Raw genomic sequence first — 18134 nt, 5'->3', positions numbered from 1 at the left:
AATTGTCATGATCCCAGGCCCCTTGATAGAAGACCCGAAATAAACTTTGTTAATCTTACCACCGACACTAGAATCTCCGACTCCAATCAATAATTCTATAACTAATATCGTTAATGCGAATGGTTATCAGGGAACCGGTTTTTCTTTTCTTAGATGGAACCAGTTTTTGGAATAGGGAGTCATTATTCGCAGCCATAGCCCAGAGGCAGCTTTCGGATTTACCCTTTAAACCTCCATTACTGAAGTTTTTCCTCAATTTGCATGGCGGACCATGCCAAGCAGCAAATTTACACCCGAACTCGGCTCTAACTGAAATCAGGATACTAATCATCCTCCAAATGCTGATGACCCCCACTTGTGTTGGCAAGGAATATAAAGTTTCCCAAAGTGTGATGAATCATAGTAATTGCAAAATCCTCGTAAAAACATAATCTAAATGTCAGTTTGAGTTGCCATGCATCTAAACTCAACTTTAAATCCTTTAAAAATTCAGCTGAAATCCAGGAACACTTGCCTTTTTTGCTGAAACATAGATATTATTACATAGTATTTGTTACAAACTAGCGGTAAGGTGGGTTGCATAGGGCTTAAAATCAGGTGAAATTTAAATGTGAATGGAAAATCTCTAAATAAAAACTCTTTATCTTTTTTACTTATCAAATAAGTCTTAAATTATTTTTAAATTTTTTTTAATTTTTTATTACATTCAATCAAGTTTTTTTTTTTAGACCAAATAAACTCTTATAATTAATGATTGACTAATTAATATTAATCAAAATATCACTTGTCATTTTATATCCATATGACATTAACATGATATTGTTATGGAAGGTAAAAAATATCAAATAATTATGTTATCATATTAAATTAACATGTTACATAATCATCAATTATTACATGTCAATATATCATATTATCTTAATTATGATATTTTAACATGCCAAGTCAATGTCACGTAATATAAAATGACAAATGATATTTTGATTAAGTTAATCATTAATCATGAGAACTTGTTCGATTCAAAATAAAAATATAAAAACTTATTTGATTCAAAATAAAAACATAAAAATTTAATTAAACATAATAAAAATATAAAAATTTATTTTAATTTTTTAAAATAGTTTAGAGTTTTTTTTTGGATATTATGCGTTAAATAAATTTTGAGAGAGAATGGACTCCGAGATGGTCCAATATAGCAGAGTCCGGCCTTTCAGCAAATGGTAATTTAAAAGTATTTATGGGCCCGGGGCGTAACCCGAAAACAAAACTCACTCTGCAGCTGCAACTTTCTTTGTCCTCGCTATCCACTCAAAAAACCTCTCTTTCAGACTTTCTCTGAAAATCTCAATTTCCTTCTTTGTGTCGATATATATCTAAAAGAATGGTAGCTTCGGCTATTTCAGCTTCGTTGAGTCTCTCTCTAGCTTCTCGAGCCAGACCCACTTGTATTACATCCTTTTCTCCGAGGTACATGTTTTTTCTTCACCTGCTGTTTTTTACTGGAATTCAAAGTTTTTTTCCTTGCTCTCATTGTTCGGTTTTCCTTTAAATTCTTTCATAATGTTCAGAAACTCGACGAGATTGATAGTCTCTGCATTGCCAAGCCCATATGGAGACTCTTCTACAATGGGTAATTTTCCTGTTCTTGAAATTTAATTATTTTATTGTTGACCCCTTTATATATATATATATATATATATATATATATATAATTGAATTAGATGTCACTGGTTTGATTAAAAGTTAAAACTTGCATTAGCTGTGGTTAAATTCATTCGGTCAATAAAATTAAATGCCCTTAATTTTCTAAAGTTTTGTGTGTTTATGATTTTTGTGCTTGGCAGCATCTTTGTAGAGCTATAATTTGTGTTAGCTATAGTCAAGTTTTTTTCCCTTTTTTTTTCCTGGATATTTTTAGTTGCATGTGATGTCTGGTTGTCTACATATAAATTTGGTTATTACGTGTTCAGGGTTATCTAGTAGCACTTCTGGGCTACCTCTGAAGATCGACAAGAAGGCCCTCCATGACTCCAATTTAAGGTTTCATACTCTGTCTTTCTGCTTCAATTTCATTTTACTGCTTCGTGTCTTATGTCATGAATGCATATAAATGATGCATATGAAGTTCATCAAGTATAAACCCGCTCGTGATCTCTAGTGTAGTCATGGTTTGGAAAGGATTAGATTCCCTGATGGTCTAGATATGAAGTTGGAATGTGTCCCGTACACTGTGTTAGGAAGGAAAGATGGAATGTGGAGGGCAAATGTTTTGATCTAATGGTTAGGTTATGCCACCTCGTAACCGATATTCTAGGTTACTAATTGGATGAGGCAATTTTCATTCCTGTCTACCAAACATACCATCAGTTCCTTGAATTTTGTTTTTGTTATTGTCACAGTGTATATGATATAGACATTCATAATACCTTTTATGTACAGCAATGGTGCAGTAGAAGCCAAAAAGGGGAATCCACCTGTAATGCCAGCAGTAATGACTCCAGGAGGGCCTTTGGACCTCTCAACTGTGTTATTCAGGAATCGTATTATTTTCATTGGGCAACCAATCAATTCAGAGGTTGCTCAAAGAGTTATATCACAGCTTGTGACTCTGGCATCTATTGATGAGGATGCAGATATTCTGGTGTGGTCATATTTTTACTAATTCTCTCTTCATTCTTTATTTTTCCATTTAGGGCTTCAGAATTTGAGACCTGCTTCTCAGAGTTCATAACTTTAAACTATAACTTGTCAGGTGTATTTGAATTGCCCTGGTGGAAGCACCTATTCTGTGTTGGCAATTTATGATTGCATGTCTTGGGTAAGATTTTAACTCCTTTGAGCCCATTTCTTATTACTGCGTGCTATGACAAATTAGTACGTATTCTGATGAAAACAATGCAGCTTGCTTTATTTGCACTTCTTATGTTGCAAGCACAATTGGTCATTATTTCAGATAAAGCCAAAAGTTGGCACAGTTTGTTTTGGAGTAGCTGCAAGTCAAGGAGCACTTCTTCTTGCTGGTGGAGAGAAGGGGATGCGTTATGCGATGCCAAATGCACGTATCATGATACATCAACCACAAAGTGGATGTGGGGTATGATTACCTTATTAGTTTGCATTTCTAGTTGCTACATTTAGGAAAGAAAAGTTGTTAAAGGGGACAAGAACATTTGAAATAGCTAGTACATATCTTGCTTGTCTTCCTTGTTCAAGAGGCAAAGTTATTCCTATGACAGAAGTTTTGATTTTTGATTGAGTGCTCATTGCATAATTTTCTTGCAACTAATAGGACCCGGAGAATTTCCTTGGGGATCTTCTGGTGCTTATAGAATAAATCGTTAAATTTGAAATATTCAACTTTGGATTTTATAGATGATATTTTAGATGATACTGAACTCTCTCTCTCTCTCTCTCTCTCTCTCTCTCTCTCTCTAAACAGTGATATCAGCAGAAGTACAATTAAATTTTAGAAATAGGATAGTATGATACGTATAAATAGAAGTTTCAAATAGGATTGTGTGCAAGCAGAATAATTACTTTTAAATGCTTAGATAAGTATGTGGATTTCTTGACTGCTGATTGTGGGTATTTGAGTAATGATCATACGATAATTGCATATTTATGTTATTTATTCCTATTAAAGCTTTGATACATTCGAACATGCATGTTTTCTTGCTTCTCTTTTACTTTTACGTCTATGAGACATTCAACAAGAAGTGAGTTGATGCATCCTAATTTGACATCTACATATGGTTAGACATTGCTCTGTGTAGAATGTTTCTTAGATGTCCCATCTTTCCCTGTACAATCCAGATTCCTCTTTGATTTAGTTGTTTAGTTTTCCCTGTAGGTATTTAGGTGTATGTTTATGTATCTTGTAACAAAATTAGAGACTTCATGAAATTGTTTTTAGGGTGTTGAACTGTGTGTAACAAATAAGAAACATCAGTTTATTTATCATGTAATTATTGAAATTGATTGGATCATGCCTTTTTTCATTTGGAAGGGTCATGTCGAAGATGTGAGACGTCAAGTGAATGAAGCAGTTCAATCTCGCCATGTAATTTCCTCTTCATTATATTTTGCATTTTTCTGAGTAAGCTACCAATGAACCAAGTGGATCAATATCCATGTTATGCATCATTCTAAAATTTCATTTCACGTAACGGTTTTTTCTCTGGTCATACGGAAACACCCCAAGCACAGAAATGCTCTGCCAAACATTTAGCCTTCCATTTAGTTGGCCTTTTTCCCTGCTACTTTTGTTGCAGAAAATTGACAAGATGTACGCGGTTTTCACCGGCCAAACTATTGAGAAAGTGCAACAATACACGGAGAGGGACCGTTTCTTATCTGTTTCTGAGGTAATGTTGCTTTCTGGTTTTGTTGAAAAGTAAATTATATCCATGGTCTCTAAAATTTGAGGCACATGTCATTTTAGTTCTTGCAATTTAAAAAATAACTTATTGATTCCTATAGTTTCAATATTATTCGGAAATAGTTCTTTTGTTAGTGTTTTCGTGTTAATTGCCAATTGACTCTCCCATGACAACTGATGTTGATGTTAATTATTTATTCGAAAAATTTTTATTTAATTTTAATTTTAAAATTTTATATATTATATTTAAACAATAAAAAATATTTATCAAAAAATAGAAAAATTTATTTATTTTAAATTAAAAAATTTTATAAAATATATTTGAAAAAAATGAAAAAAAGTATCCAAAAATTTTTTTCTTTCTTTTGTTCTTTATTTTTTTTATTCCCTCCCTATTTTTTTTTCCTCTTTCTTCTCTCTTCTCCCCTCCCCCCTCTATCTCTCTCCTGCACCTGCCAGGAGCCAGTGGGCAACACAGAGGGCTGGATCTGGCCTAGACACCATTGCAGTGCCAACTTGGCCAGATTCGGCTCTCTGTTGTGGTTGGCCAGTCCAATGTAAGATATATTTTATGAAATATTTTAATTCAAAATAAATAATTTTATTATTTTCTATTTTTAATTTTACTATTTTAATATAATATAATTTTTAAAATTAAATAAATAATTAATATACATGTGGAACTTAATAGAAACACTAATAGAGTGATCATATATCTTCATAATGTTGAAAGAATAGAAATGATTGAAAGTTACTTTCCAAACTATGAAGGCCAAAATAGCATACGTCTCAAATTTTAGAGGTCACGGGTGTAATTTACATTTTGTTAAACTCATGAGAAAATGGTACTCGGTGTCAGTATATACTATAAACCTGGCTGAGGCCTGTCCTTTTTTCCTTTCTTCTTGCTTCTTGCAAGTAGGAGGAAAAGAGAATGACAATCATGGTCGAATTGATTTTCCTTCTTAAGGGCCTGATACAGTGATATCTTTATGCTTTTAAAATGTACAGGCATTGAAACTTTCTATGAATGAAAGAAAAGAATAACCAGTGTGCTATTTTCCTCTCACAGGCTATGGAGTTCGGGCTCATTGATGGTGTCTTGGAAACAGAGTATTGAACTCGGATTGGGCTTTGCAGAATCCCTGGTTGCAATGCTGCAAGTCCTTGCCAACATGACAATCTGGACCTCACTGTCATCCCATCATAGTTATTGGCAATTGTAATCATGTCCTGAATTGGGGTTTATAAATTCAGATGCTAATTATTTGAGATTAAAATTTTGTCTTGGTCTCTAACAATACAGAACTATAAAAGTGCTCTGTTAGAATAATCTATTTTACCATGCCATTGAGAGTTGCACAGGTATTAAGATTCAGAAAAAAATATTTAGTTTTAATATCTAATATATGACCATTAAATTTTTGTTGATAGCTTTTTCTATTATGTTGCAAGTGTTGTTATTTTTTTTTTTACTTTTAAAACAATGAAGTACTTGATCAAATGTATAATTCTTTTAATTTATTGTAAAATAAAATTACAACCCATAAAAAATGAACCCCTTGAGAGGATTCCATGGTTTAAAAATGTTGGTTAGGCTTAAGATTGATGTGGTTGCTGTGTAGATTTTTATGAGTATTTGGCTTGATTGACCCTCCATTACCTTGACTGAAGGTTTACTTCCATTGCCACTTCACTTTTTTCACATTCACACTTTTCCTTGCAAAAGCAGATCATATTCTCACCTGGACGTTGCTCTATAATCACCTGATTTGTCTGTCCTGAGTATTAAACATTTCATGGGTGAGAGAAAAGATGTACCTGATAGCTTGAAATTATTGCATATATATATATAAAGTTAGACATGTAATTGGCAAACACTATGATAATCTAACAACCAAATAACCAGGCACTTGTTTTGAGAGATGGTTCAATATATCTGGAAAATTATTGGCCATTTGAAATAAATCAGGTTTGAATTTTGCTGGCCAAACTTGAAATACCGACATTTATTCTACACTATGACATAACTTGTCCCGGAAATGATCTTCTCAACGCAGCACCTCATTTACCTGTTGGAAAATGCAAATTCAGATCAGATTCACCAAATGCAATTATCATTCTTGATTACAAACTAAATTTGCCAAAAACATTAGCAAGAACCCACCCCTTACTAGTCTCATGAAAACAAAATTATATGGATTTTGAATAACTCAGTTATTAACTAAATGCATGGAATGTAGGCTGCTCTTGAACAAATTCCTAGAAATATCTGAACTCTAAAGCAGATTATGCTAGAACAGACAGTGAAGCAAACTTGGAGGCTTTACAGATCAGAGCAAGAAAATTTTCAATTGATTACCTTAATTCTAGTTTGGGACACCATTCACATTTATCAATTTTGTTCATTATTATTTCTTTATTTTCTCCTTTTCCTTTTTTTTTTTTGGTCATTATTCACTTACACGTTACTTGGAAAAAACAGCCAGTGCAAGTCAAAGGGCAAACAACTTACCATAGTTTTGCCGCACCATCGTGAATTTGTAAATGGCCTTAATTAGGGACCCATACTTCATGGACTTCAAGGGTCCCATATGTCTGTATACAACGAAGAAGAAGAAGAAGAAGAAACATATAATTCAGTGTAAGGAGACAGATTTATTCATAAAAAAAAGGTCTAAAGTTCTGCAATGACTGTAATTTTCAGCTCTTAACAAAGAAGAATCTCTGCAAACACTACATCAGCACTCAAGATAAGGCTGCAACAGGTTAAGTAAATACTTCAAAGACAACTGATCATGCATGGTAAAAATAGAAATCCTTAGAAATCTCAAAGCAACAATAAACAAATGGAGTTTTTACGTCTTTCCTCAGTGCTTGTCTTTACTTTTCCCTTCAAATCAATTACGAACATAAGATGCAAAGAGAAAGCTATGCATGAATTATTCTATGCTCTGTGCAAAAATGGTAATGATGTATTGCACAAGAGACCATTTAGAAAGTTGTAAGTCTTTCATCAGACAGGATCCCATAAAAAGCATTTTTTATGGAGAACAAAACAACAAGGTATTTGCCCTGATTCCAAAGATTTTACGTCAGGAGAATACTCACATAATCTCAGTATATCGCATTCTCCAGGCAGGGAAACCTAAATGGCACCTGGCAGGTCCATATACTAATAAAAGATCAGGTTCTGGCCCTCCACTGCCTAATAGAAAAAAGAAGATCAACATCCAAACTCAAATATTAAAATATAGCAAAACAAATTGGTTGTAACAAGCACCAAGTAGATCAGACAAGTAACACAAACCAACAGTTTTGAGTGCCTCAGCCATTTGAGATTCAGTGAAGATTGCCTCTTCCTGATTTTGGTCAGTGGCACCTGATTTTAAGTACTTCATAAAAAGTACATTGGCTGCTTTGGCCACTGCTTCTTTCCCATCAGAAAATGATGCAAACTCCAGAGTCATCTGTGCTTGGTCTGGTATCTCATTATTTTCATAAGCTTCCTGCATGACATAGATCAAAGGCTTTGTGAGTTGTTTAGCACCTTTTTAACATCTCAGTTGTATCAATGTATGTCAGAAACAATCCAATAACTTTATAGAAAATCGGAGCTAAGCAAACATATGGTACATGGAATAACTCCCTAAACCAAGCTTTTCGGAAACAAACCTAATATAGAGTCCAAAGAGCACAAAAAGCAGACAAGACCAAGCCCGATATAAATGAATCAAACATGTATCAGATTTTTCATACAAAGTTGAAGGTTGTGCAACTGCCAAGTCAACCTTAGAAATGTAACTACAATTTTTTGTTGCATAGTACCATAAAGAACCTTCCATTACTGCTACACAACATGACACTTTGGTTTTCGCAACTGAGCAGCCATTTATCCAATTTATATTTGAGTAAATGATGTTAATGAATGATAGTGATCTATGAAAAGAGTAAGTTGGCCATTAGCAGAGAAGATAGTACCCCAAACAATATTGCACCATCCAACTCTTCCAAGATGAAGTCCTTTGATTTCTTCAGTATTCCTAGAACAACAAAATGTGTTAAATACAAATCCTGCAGATACATCTTCACGTGATTAATCTAGCAACAGTGAGAATACAGAATTCTTACCTTCCATATCATAAAGGCAAACATGTTTTACTCCGACATCTGCCAACCATTGCAAAAGCTCAATAATTTTTGAAGTTTGGCAAGCATCTTTACTTTCTACCACAATAGCCAGATACCGGAGCTTGGCGACTTGGAGGGATTTGTATCTCCTCAGTATTCCCCAAGAGATAAGATAGCTTTCAAACGCTTTAGCTATACCCAGTGTTAAGTAGCATAAGTTGATAATAACATGTATGAGACGCCACAGTGATCGAAGTAGAAGATTTCCAATCTGCGCAAACCTTAAACCCAAAATGAACATCTAATTTAATTCAAATAAAGTAAATGACATATTAATCAGCACATCAGCCATGACAATTTGACAGAAAATTCATTTCTATTACTCGTTAAAATCCTCTGCTGAACATCAAATTCCACCGAAAGGTAACATAATTGTTAAAACCTATCCCACAAAAGCAGAAAACCATTGACAAAGAGCTCACAATTCAAATCAATGAATAATTAGAAAGTATTGATATTTACTCATGTGTCATGACCTATGTTTAATATTGGTAAATCAATTATTTACTGAAAAGTGAAAAAAAAAACCCATAAAATAATGCTAGTCAATAAAAGAAAAAAGTAAACCAAAATCACGTACTTGAGCTATCCAGCAATACAAGATCCGCGTTTCCTTCTTGAAATCCATTAATCTTTGAAAACAAAAATAAAGAAACCCAGTTAATAATCAAAGACTAAGCATAAAGAATATATAAAAAGCAAAGAAAGGAGCAAAAACTGAAGAAAAAGAAGAGCTTAAAAAAGTGGAATTACGCCTCCAATATTTAAAAAACATAAGCAACTGGGATAGCTCTCTTTGACTGTAGAAGCAGCTTGGCGGCTGGGAGCAAGAGGATTCGAGACAGTTTTGAAGAGAAATTGGGAAAGCCCAGATGCAGAATCAACAGAGAAAAGCGAATTTGTGGAGATTAAAGAGAAGAGAAAAGGAACAAGTAAAAAAAAAAAAAGACCGTTATTCACCAAGACAATGAGAGAGCTGAAGAGAAACGTTCCCTAACTCTATGAAGCAAGTGTCCCGTGATCGGAGTCTTAACGTTTTTTACTTATAGTACTACTTTAGGGAGAAAAAGAAACAAATTTATATTTGTTCCATTTAATTTTTTTTTGTTTTACTGTATTTAATGACTAAAGTTTTGCCGGTTTATAGATGCTTCCCCCCCAAGATGGCTTGAGGCCTCAAAGTTAGTAGTAGTATTAAATTATTATCAGGCTAGTTTGCAGGTCATAACTTTGACGTGAACGCTGCCAAACCAGTAGCCTCACATACAAGGAATTGACTTGGAAAAGATCCTCGTGCGACATGGCCTTGGCCTTGGCTTTAGCCATGCTTAAATGGAGATACATTGAAGGTATCACAGCTTTTAAATATGTGTAATGTTATTCAGGAAGGAGAGAGCATTGTTTATAAGGAGGGGTTTTGCAGTTGCAGGGTGCAATTGGTTTATATTATAGAGCAGATGACTGATTCGCCCCATGTAGCTTAGAGGAATGCATACAAAGCAGACCATTCATTAGCAGACTCTGGTCAACATGAATACTTGTTTAGATACATAGCTCAGGTCCTTGGCTTCCTCACTCTCATTGTATCGGCACATTAAAATCTAAATCAATTGGTGGCTGTTACTCTATATTAGCATAAGGTTGGACCAAGTTTAGTTTCCTTTTGGCTCATGATAATATTGCTTCCCAAACAAGGACCATCTTGCAGCATCTCTACACACTGCAAGCAGAAATAGTTCGGCCACCCTATAATTCTATAAATATTTGAACATAAATCAACTAAAGTTATCTCAAGAAATAAACCTAACAACTAAATGCATGGAGATGTAAGTGCCCTCGTTATCACGCTTCAAATACATGAACCTTATGTACACAAGAATTCAACCAACACATGAAGGGGAAGAAGAAACAAGGCGTCTAAAAGGCTATGAATGTGGTATCGGACCAACAAATTTTTCAAGCTCTGCCATTGAAACATATCACCAACCTCCTGAAAAGCAAACAAAAGATGGAACCTGCAATTTTATATTCTCGAATTTCACCACATGTTTACTCTTTTCCTCTTTCTTCTTCAGTTTTCTCCTCTCTACTCTGAATAACAAAAGACATAATCCATCTTCCCATGACTTTTGGTTTTACAAATTATGAAAGCAAATTAATCTAAATACTAAATGGTGAATTCTGCTGCAATAAAACATAACATGCTTGCATTCACATAAAATAACCTTAAGACTTCTGTATATATCTTAACTTACTGACATTGGCTGCAAGAGATGTCTCTGTGAGAAAGTCATTAATGATAAAAGGAACTTATTATATCAGCCAAGCAATCAAGGGCTATAACTTATTAGGGAATTTTTCCAGTCCATGTCATGTCCTAAGTTATGGATCAACTAGTATGTCTATTTGATACTAAATTTCCAGATAACTTTCTAACTATTCCATCTTGAATGTAAATAAAAGTACAAACATCTCTGTGTTCCACAGGAGAATTTTTTTTTATTTTAAAATGGCAATTTGTCAGACACTTAAAATTAGACAATTTTCATTCATTAGAATGCTAAAGCATTTTTGTCAAGAAACTTACACATACAGTCATACAAATTTGTTTATGCAAGTAAGAAAAGACTTAAGGAAGTCAGTTCAATATCCTAATATGTCAAAAACATGTACATATAGTCGTGTTCCAATGCATAGGATATGGGGAGTGAATGTGTCAAACACCTTGTGCTTGTGCCAATGTATGAAATACAAGCTATGTCCTCAAACCAAGGGAAGGTTCTTGGCTAGCCTTCCAACATTGAAAATTTTAACAGAGCAATCTGAACAGTTATGACTATCAGAACTAATTTACACAAAGAGAACTATTAGATACAAATTATAGCAAAATCAAAATTAAAACATCAAGACAAACTATAAAACAACATAATATGGCAATGACGGAGTTGCCAAAACAATCTAGAATCTTTTTTGAAACAATTCAGCACGAAAAAAGTATGCGCCACATCACACATTAGATAAGGTAAATTATATATGGTGCACATCAACAATAGAAGTCAGTATACTATCTAAAGTTATCAACCATGAATCATCAGGATCCCAAGATATTCAACTAACATGACCCCCTTTTCTTTAACATGTGACCTTGCTTTCTGACACTCAATCAATGAGTAGCAGTGTGATCAGTGGTAGGAAGGTAACTTTATAATAGGGGCAAAAGAACTGATTTGGACAACAATGCAAGATTAAGGTTCATTCTCTAGTACAATGGTAAAAAATGCGGCTGACAAGCAGAATACCGTGGGATCAAACTCTCGAGAGCAGCCAATTAGTAAAAAGAGTAAAGGATCCTTCACTCCACCCAGGAACTCAATTTGGTAGGACTATACAAGTCACGTCTAATGATACCTAAACAAAAGATAATGAGTTTATCCAACTTGTGGTGATTAAAAGTACATAGCTTTGAGAGGGGATGTTTCCCAGGAAACAATGGCCTTGCATTACAATTTACATAATTTTTTAGACTTGGATTAGTAAAACAGAAAATGCCATGCCATTAGTATTCTACAACTAACTCAAACAACATAAATTGATATACCTATGGTTATTATCACTCCGCAAGCAACTTTCAATGCTTACCACGTGTCTATTTAACTGTAAATAAGGAAATGAACACTGAATAACAAAATCCACACCCGGCAGACATCCAGAGAGGCTTGTGGAGTTCCTGTGTACAAAACAACAACCCTATACCTACTGAGCAGCATCCTCCGAGAATCTAGCATCGAAAGGGGCCGAAGGGTGGGCATGAGCTGCACCACCCGCGCTTCCCGAACCATGCTGCAACTCAATCACAAGCCACCGGACAGCTTTACTCATCTGTTCCAAACGAACAGCACTAATGGGAGGAAGACCAGTTGTCAGGGCCTGACCCGACTTCCCAGCCATAGAGCCGGTGGCCTCATCGACAAGGCACTCGGACCCTATCCTTTGTTTGATTGACTCAACAAACTCTTCCGCTTGATCACAAGCCACTCTGAACAATTCCCATTTCTGCTTAAAGTTTTCCAAGGCAGCATCCGTGGCTGCCGTCTTTTGGGCAGCCGAAGACTCCTTTGTTTCGAGAACATTAGCCGCCGCAGCAACGAATTCTTGATAGGCGTTGTTTAAGGAATCTACTATGTTGTCCATTACTCCCAATCTTTTTAACTGTGAATTAAATAACAGAAAATTTACTTTATTTGCAAAACTAAATTATATAAACAGACGAAATTTATAAGACCATCAAATCAACTAATCCCCAAATTTGAACAAAACGAATTTGATAGCGTAATTAGCAATAATCGGATGGTAGATATTACCTCGGAATCGGGTCGTCGTTGTAGCTTGACGAGCGAGAGAGAGAGAGATTTAGTCTTACTACCGCTGTCGAATGCGGAAGAGAAGAGGCCGAAAAGCGCGGCCATATTAATGGGCCTTCGTTTGGCAATATCTAGGTTTTGGTCCTTCGCTACGTGTTTTACTTACATGGGCCAAAATAATCCGGAAATCTAGTATTCTTTTTTCTGCTTTTCCATTGAAACAGCATCCGAGGGCTAATTGAATGCATTATTGTACAGCTGAGGGCTAAAAATTTGATTCGAACCTACAAAACCCGACAACATTTGTACAGTTTTATTGAGTGGATTGTGGGTTTATCCTTAAAAATGTCAAATAGGTAAGTTATCTAGATATTTTTTCTTAAATTTTATTATTTAACAAAATATTTGAATCTTATAAATATTCGATTAAAAGTTTAAAATTATGACTTAAATATCTGTTAAATATCCATCAAGCATTTAACGAGCAAAAATGCCACTAACAGAGAAAGAGGAGCTTAATTAGACTCATTCCTTTGTTTTTTTTTAAAGAGCTAATTAAACTCATTCCTAAAACATCAGTCAGCTTGTAAAGAACCCATCAAACACAAAACAGGGGACCTAGAAACAGAGAACAGCTATTAAAACCAACAATTCAATCAGTCAACTCTATCGTTTTCTTGCACCAACGTTGAGACCTTGAGTAATCCTAACATTTGGGCGTCAAAGAAAAATGAATGGGCAAAGATATGGTTGTGGGTCATTTTTTTTTTTGTATTTTAAAATTGTTAATATAGTGTCAATATATATTACATTAATTTAGTTTCAAATTATAGTATTACATAACTCTTATTAAATCTTTTAAAATTGATGCAAAATCGTAGCTAAAATACGCACCGACTCATAAGCAACTAAATAAACTCACCAGTGGAATTAAGACATACATTTATTTTAAAAATTCTAATATTATATAATTTTATTTAAGTACTTGAAATACAATATATATATATATATATATATTATTATAGTAATGAAAACAAAATACAGGCATGGTAAAAGAAAAAATAAAAAAGTCAAATTTTCATGATTCAAATTACAATCATATGGACCCCAAATTGAAGAGACATGGCCCAAAGACTTGTATCAACCAAGACATTTCACGTGAAAACATCAAATTTGATAATAGCCCAAAGAATTATAGAACTGTTAGGTAAACTATTGTTGCCCAAATCTAAAGAATTTCAGATATAGAATGAGTTAGGAATTTGTATGACGATTACCTAAAATGAAACTATGCCATCAATGACGGGCAAAGTCCAAAGCCTTTGCTCAAAACAAAGGCTACTCTCCTCCACACCGAAAACCCAATTGCGAAGAATAAAAGAGAGAAAAAAAGGGCCAAGCCTAAAGCGTTTGCCGAAAAATAACCGAATAAGTAAGGATGGCAATGGATATGCCATTTTCGGATATCCAAGGTATTTAATTCGATTACATGAGATTCGAGTATCTTATAATTAAGTTTAAGATGAGAACGGTAAGAAACCATTTACTCATCTTGATTGAGTAGCATCTTTTGAATAGGAATGTCAACGGTTAGAGTACTCATTAATTTTGAAATATCTAAACCCGAACTTTATAAAAAAAAACTACTCGAACCTTATTAACTATTCAATTTTTTTTAAAATTACTACTATAACTCTAACTCTAATTATAATACATTCCCACAACCCTATAATTACTCTAACCTGTTTAAAAATTTAATTATGTAAAAAAATTATTAAATATTATTCATAGAAACCCAATTACCCGAATTCGAATCCGTATTCATATACAACAATATTTCTTTTACATATTTCATATAATTTACTAATAATTTAATTAATTAAAACACACAAATAATAAAATTTAAATTTAAATAATCAAAACAAATATCTCAAACATAATTAATAAATTTATTTGTTATAATTTTTGTAATGTTAACACAAAATAGAAAGTAAATATTTTTATACTTAAAGTACATATATACACACACTTATATATATATATATATATATATATATAATACTAATTATATTTCTCATAAATTAACTTAATATATATATAAAGTACATATATTAAAAGACATTATAAGTTAATTAATAATTATAGTTTCATGAATTAATTTAATTAATTATACGAGTTTGTTCTTAATTATATGAAATTAAAAAAAATAACTAAGTTTCATAACTATTATAATCTCATAACTTCTTTTTAAGTTTATATAAACAAAGTTATATATATTATAATTAATAATTTTATAAATTATAATTTTGTAATGTTAACATAAAATAAAAAGTAAATATGTTTATATTTAAAATATATATACTAAAAATATTTTAATATATATAATAGTAATTATATTTCTTATAAATTAACACAATATATAAACTATATATATTAAAATATATTACAAGTTAATTAATAGTAATAGTTTCATGAATTAATTTAATTAACTATACAGATTTATCCTTAATTTCATAAAATTAAAAAAAATAATTAGGTTTCAAAACTATTATAATCTCAAAAGCTCTCTTTAAGTTTATATGTTATAAGTTTATATAAATAATGGTATATATATATATATATATATATATATATATATATATTATAATTAATGATTTTACAAGTCATAATTTTTGTAATGTTAAAACATAAAATATAAAGTAAATATATTTATGTTAAAAATATATATAATAGTAATTATATTCCTTTATAATATGATATGGTATTCATATTATTTAAACATGATTAACAATCTAATAATTTTTTAATTTAAATATATTAATATCATCATATTAATAATTAGAGTAATCATACTTTTCATATATTTGTTAGTTTTTAACAAAAAAAATTACTTGTAAAGTTGGTAAAATTTGTATATTTTTAATTTAATTATTAAAATAAAAATAAAATATTTACAAATGGTAATCAGATTCGGGTAACGGGTACCCAATGGATGGTACACGAACTCTACCCAAACCCGATATGGGTAGTGAAATTACTATCTGAATCCATCCAAAACCTAATTATAGAATATCCTAATCTTATATAATCGGATTGGGTATCCGCGGATACCTTGTAATAAGGTACCCATTGTCATATACTTTTAAATACTCATTACTCAATTATATTAAAGTATAATATTTAAAAAAATCTTTAAATTATTTTAAAAAATTAAAATAAGTTTTTATATTTTTAGTTTAAGTTAAATAAATTCTTATAACTAATGATGGACTTAACTAAAATGTCATTTGTTATTTTATACCATATGGCATGTTAACGTATCATAATATGCAGATATATCATAATTGATGATAATGTAACATGCAAATATATCATAATTGATAATAACATAATATATTAATTTGGCATACTAATATTATCATTAAGTATTTTTCACTTTTCATATCATTGTCATGTTGGTAACATACGGATTTAAAATGACAATTGACATTATAATAAATGATAATTAGTTAATAATTAATTATAAGAGATTATTTGATTCAAAATAATAGTATCAGGTTTGATTGAATATAATAAAAAAATTTATTTAACTTTATTTGAATAATTTAATATTTTTTTGAACATTATACTTTATATAAATAATCGGATAATATCACATAATTGTATCCTAAATTCATATATATTTATAATTAATTTGATGTTTAAAGAAAGATATTTGTTCCAAGCTTTTGGCAACTTAATCAACAACTGAATTCAAAATATATTGATAATGAATAATTTGTTCTACCAGATTATCAGCGAATAAGTGTATTTGTTGCATTCCCATTCCTCTTCTATTTTTTGCTAACGACCTTTCTCCGGCCTAACCAAAAAAATCGCTATTTGAGGTAAAAAATTTATATTAATAGAATCTTATTTAAAAACTAACTGAACCAACTGAAAATCACAAATTGGCCTATTACCACTAACCAAATTAATCCATATAAACTCAAATTATCACAAATTTTTTTAGTTTCATTTTTTATGTTATTAATTACAAAATAAATGAAATTAAATTTTAAAATATTTCAATTAGTTAAAAAATATTTTAACAAACATAGATGAAAATACATTAAAATATTAATTCGGTTCATTAGAAAAAATCAAAACTGAAACTGATTAAATTAATTGAATTAACCAAACTGTTTTAATCAAAATTTTTGATTAATTCGATTTAAAAAAGAGGGACTCACCCACGTAGTACGAGCACCAACATTAATTTCAAATAATAGCACGAATGAAGAAATTCTAGTTTTTCACATTTCCATTTAAAGTTTGTTAAATTTTGTCTTATACAATTAGCTATAGAGTAAAAACAAAATGAATATCTAATAGTAGATCAGAATATGAAAGTCAGACGAGGAATAAGAATAAATGAAATGAATTAAATTAAATTAAAATAAAATAAAAATTTAAAAACAAAATTAAAAAAGTTTTATTGTTCATGCAGGGCCACTAGAACTAATAGAAACTAAAAAAAAAAAAAAAAAATTCTCACTGGTTGAAACCAAAGGAGCTCGAGCTCTACCATATAATATTCTCAAATTGAACAGTAAAAGAGTAACTCACTGTTCATCCCATTAAATCTATTCAAAGTAATTGAGCTCAATTACTTATGCCTTGAAAAGCAAAGATCGAAATTGAAACCAAACATATATATATATATATACTTTGCTTGAGAAAATAAAATGCAGCACCTTTCTCTAATCAAAATCAACTACGGCATTGTCAAAGATATCAATCATGTCCTCGTTAACAGGGAATGTGGTGTTGGATGTTATACTTTGCTTGAAAGAATCAACGAACTCGTCCGCTTGGTCACAAGCCGCTCTGAACGTTTCCCATTTCTTCTTAAAGTTTTCTAACGCAGCATCCGCTGCTGCCGTCGTCTCACCATTGCAAGACGCCTTGGTTTCCAGTACATTAGCGGCGGCAGAAACAAATTCTTGATAGGCATTGTTTAAGGAATCAACGACCTTGTCCATTAACAATCGAACTGTCAATCAACACACATTTACTTCTTCTTTTATTCACACAACTAAAACCTAAACAATATAACTAAATTAAAATTTTAAAAAGAAAAAATAATTGAATCCATCAATTATAATTCCAATAGCCTACAAATTCCCGAAAATTTACTTTGGATTGAATTATTCTAATAATCA

The 18134-nt window shown here is 31.8% G+C and overlaps 3 protein-coding genes across 4 annotated transcripts; 1 reads left to right on the top strand and 2 right to left on the bottom strand.

Moving 5' to 3' along the window:
- Positions 1-1260: 1260 nt before the first annotated feature.
- Positions 1261-5723, top strand: CLPP6 (CLP protease proteolytic subunit 6). The gene is made up of 9 exons (XM_088803153.1): positions 1261-1467; positions 1569-1630; positions 1971-2040; positions 2440-2641; positions 2753-2818; positions 2954-3094; positions 4007-4060; positions 4272-4364; positions 5451-5723. Exons 1-9 carry the CDS (start codon positions 1382-1384, stop codon positions 5496-5498), a joined length of 822 nt encoding a protein of 273 aa, XP_088659279.1. The 5' UTR covers positions 1261-1381; the 3' UTR covers positions 5499-5723.
- A 473-nt stretch (positions 5724-6196) lies between these two features.
- Positions 6197-9624, bottom strand: LEW1 (Undecaprenyl pyrophosphate synthetase family protein). Of its 2 annotated transcripts, none has more exons than XM_088803772.1 (8): positions 9530-9624; positions 9150-9201; positions 8510-8780; positions 8360-8421; positions 7689-7887; positions 7490-7586; positions 6894-6976; positions 6197-6450 (listed from the first exon to the last, which is right to left on the bottom strand). In XM_088803772.1, exons 2-8 carry the CDS (start codon positions 9195-9197, stop codon positions 6443-6445), a joined length of 768 nt encoding a protein of 255 aa, XP_088659898.1. In that variant the 5' UTR covers positions 9198-9201; positions 9530-9624; the 3' UTR covers positions 6197-6442. The 2 variants fall into 2 exon arrangements, with proteins under 2 accessions (XP_088659898.1, XP_017971582.1); XM_018116093.2 differs by having other exon boundaries at positions 9323-9586.
- Positions 9625-11978: 2354 nt separating this feature from the next.
- Positions 11979-13127, bottom strand: MED32 (mediator of RNA polymerase II transcription subunit-like protein). The gene is made up of 2 exons (XM_007042692.3): positions 12931-13127; positions 11979-12778 (listed from the first exon to the last, which is right to left on the bottom strand). The coding sequence occupies exons 1-2, from the start codon at positions 13033-13035 to the stop codon at positions 12323-12325; spliced, it is 561 nt and encodes a 186-aa protein (XP_007042754.2). The 5' UTR covers positions 13036-13127; the 3' UTR covers positions 11979-12322.
- Between the last annotated feature and the right edge of the window lie 5007 nt (positions 13128-18134).

The sequence above is a fragment of the Theobroma cacao genome, chromosome 2, assembly GCF_053813885.1.
Source record: "Theobroma cacao isolate CCN51 chromosome 2, ASM5381388v1, whole genome shotgun sequence".
Classification (NCBI taxonomy): Eukaryota; Viridiplantae; Streptophyta; class Magnoliopsida; order Malvales; family Malvaceae; genus Theobroma; species Theobroma cacao.
The sequence above is the reverse complement of the archived record's forward strand: the minus strand, read 5'-3'. Positions and strand labels throughout refer to the sequence as shown.

Coding starts and splice junctions, on each gene's coding strand:
- LEW1 (XM_088803772.1), bottom strand. CDS start 9,197: ATGGATTTCAAGAAGGAAACGCGGATCTTGTATTGCTGGATAGCTCAA. Junction 8,422..8,509: donor TTGCCTTTATGATATGGAAG/GTAAGAATTCTG, acceptor TTGTTGTTCTAG/GAATACTGAAGAAATCAAAG. Junction 6,977..7,489: donor ATGCGATATACTGAGATTAT/GTGAGTATTCTC, acceptor CGTTGTATACAG/ACATATGGGACCCTTGAAGT.
- CLPP6 (XM_088803153.1), top strand. CDS start 1,382: ATGGTAGCTTCGGCTATTTCAGCTTCGTTGAGTCTCTCTCTAGCTTCT. Junction 1,468..1,568: donor ATTACATCCTTTTCTCCGAG/GTACATGTTTTT, acceptor CATAATGTTCAG/AAACTCGACGAGATTGATAG. Junction 3,095..4,006: donor AACCACAAAGTGGATGTGGG/GTATGATTACCT, acceptor TTCATTTGGAAG/GGTCATGTCGAAGATGTGAG.
- MED32 (XM_007042692.3), bottom strand. CDS start 13,035: ATGGCCGCGCTTTTCGGCCTCTTCTCTTCCGCATTCGACAGCGGTAGT. Junction 12,779..12,930: donor AACGACGACCCGATTCCGAG/GTAATATCTACC, acceptor TTTAATTCACAG/TTAAAAAGATTGGGAGTAAT.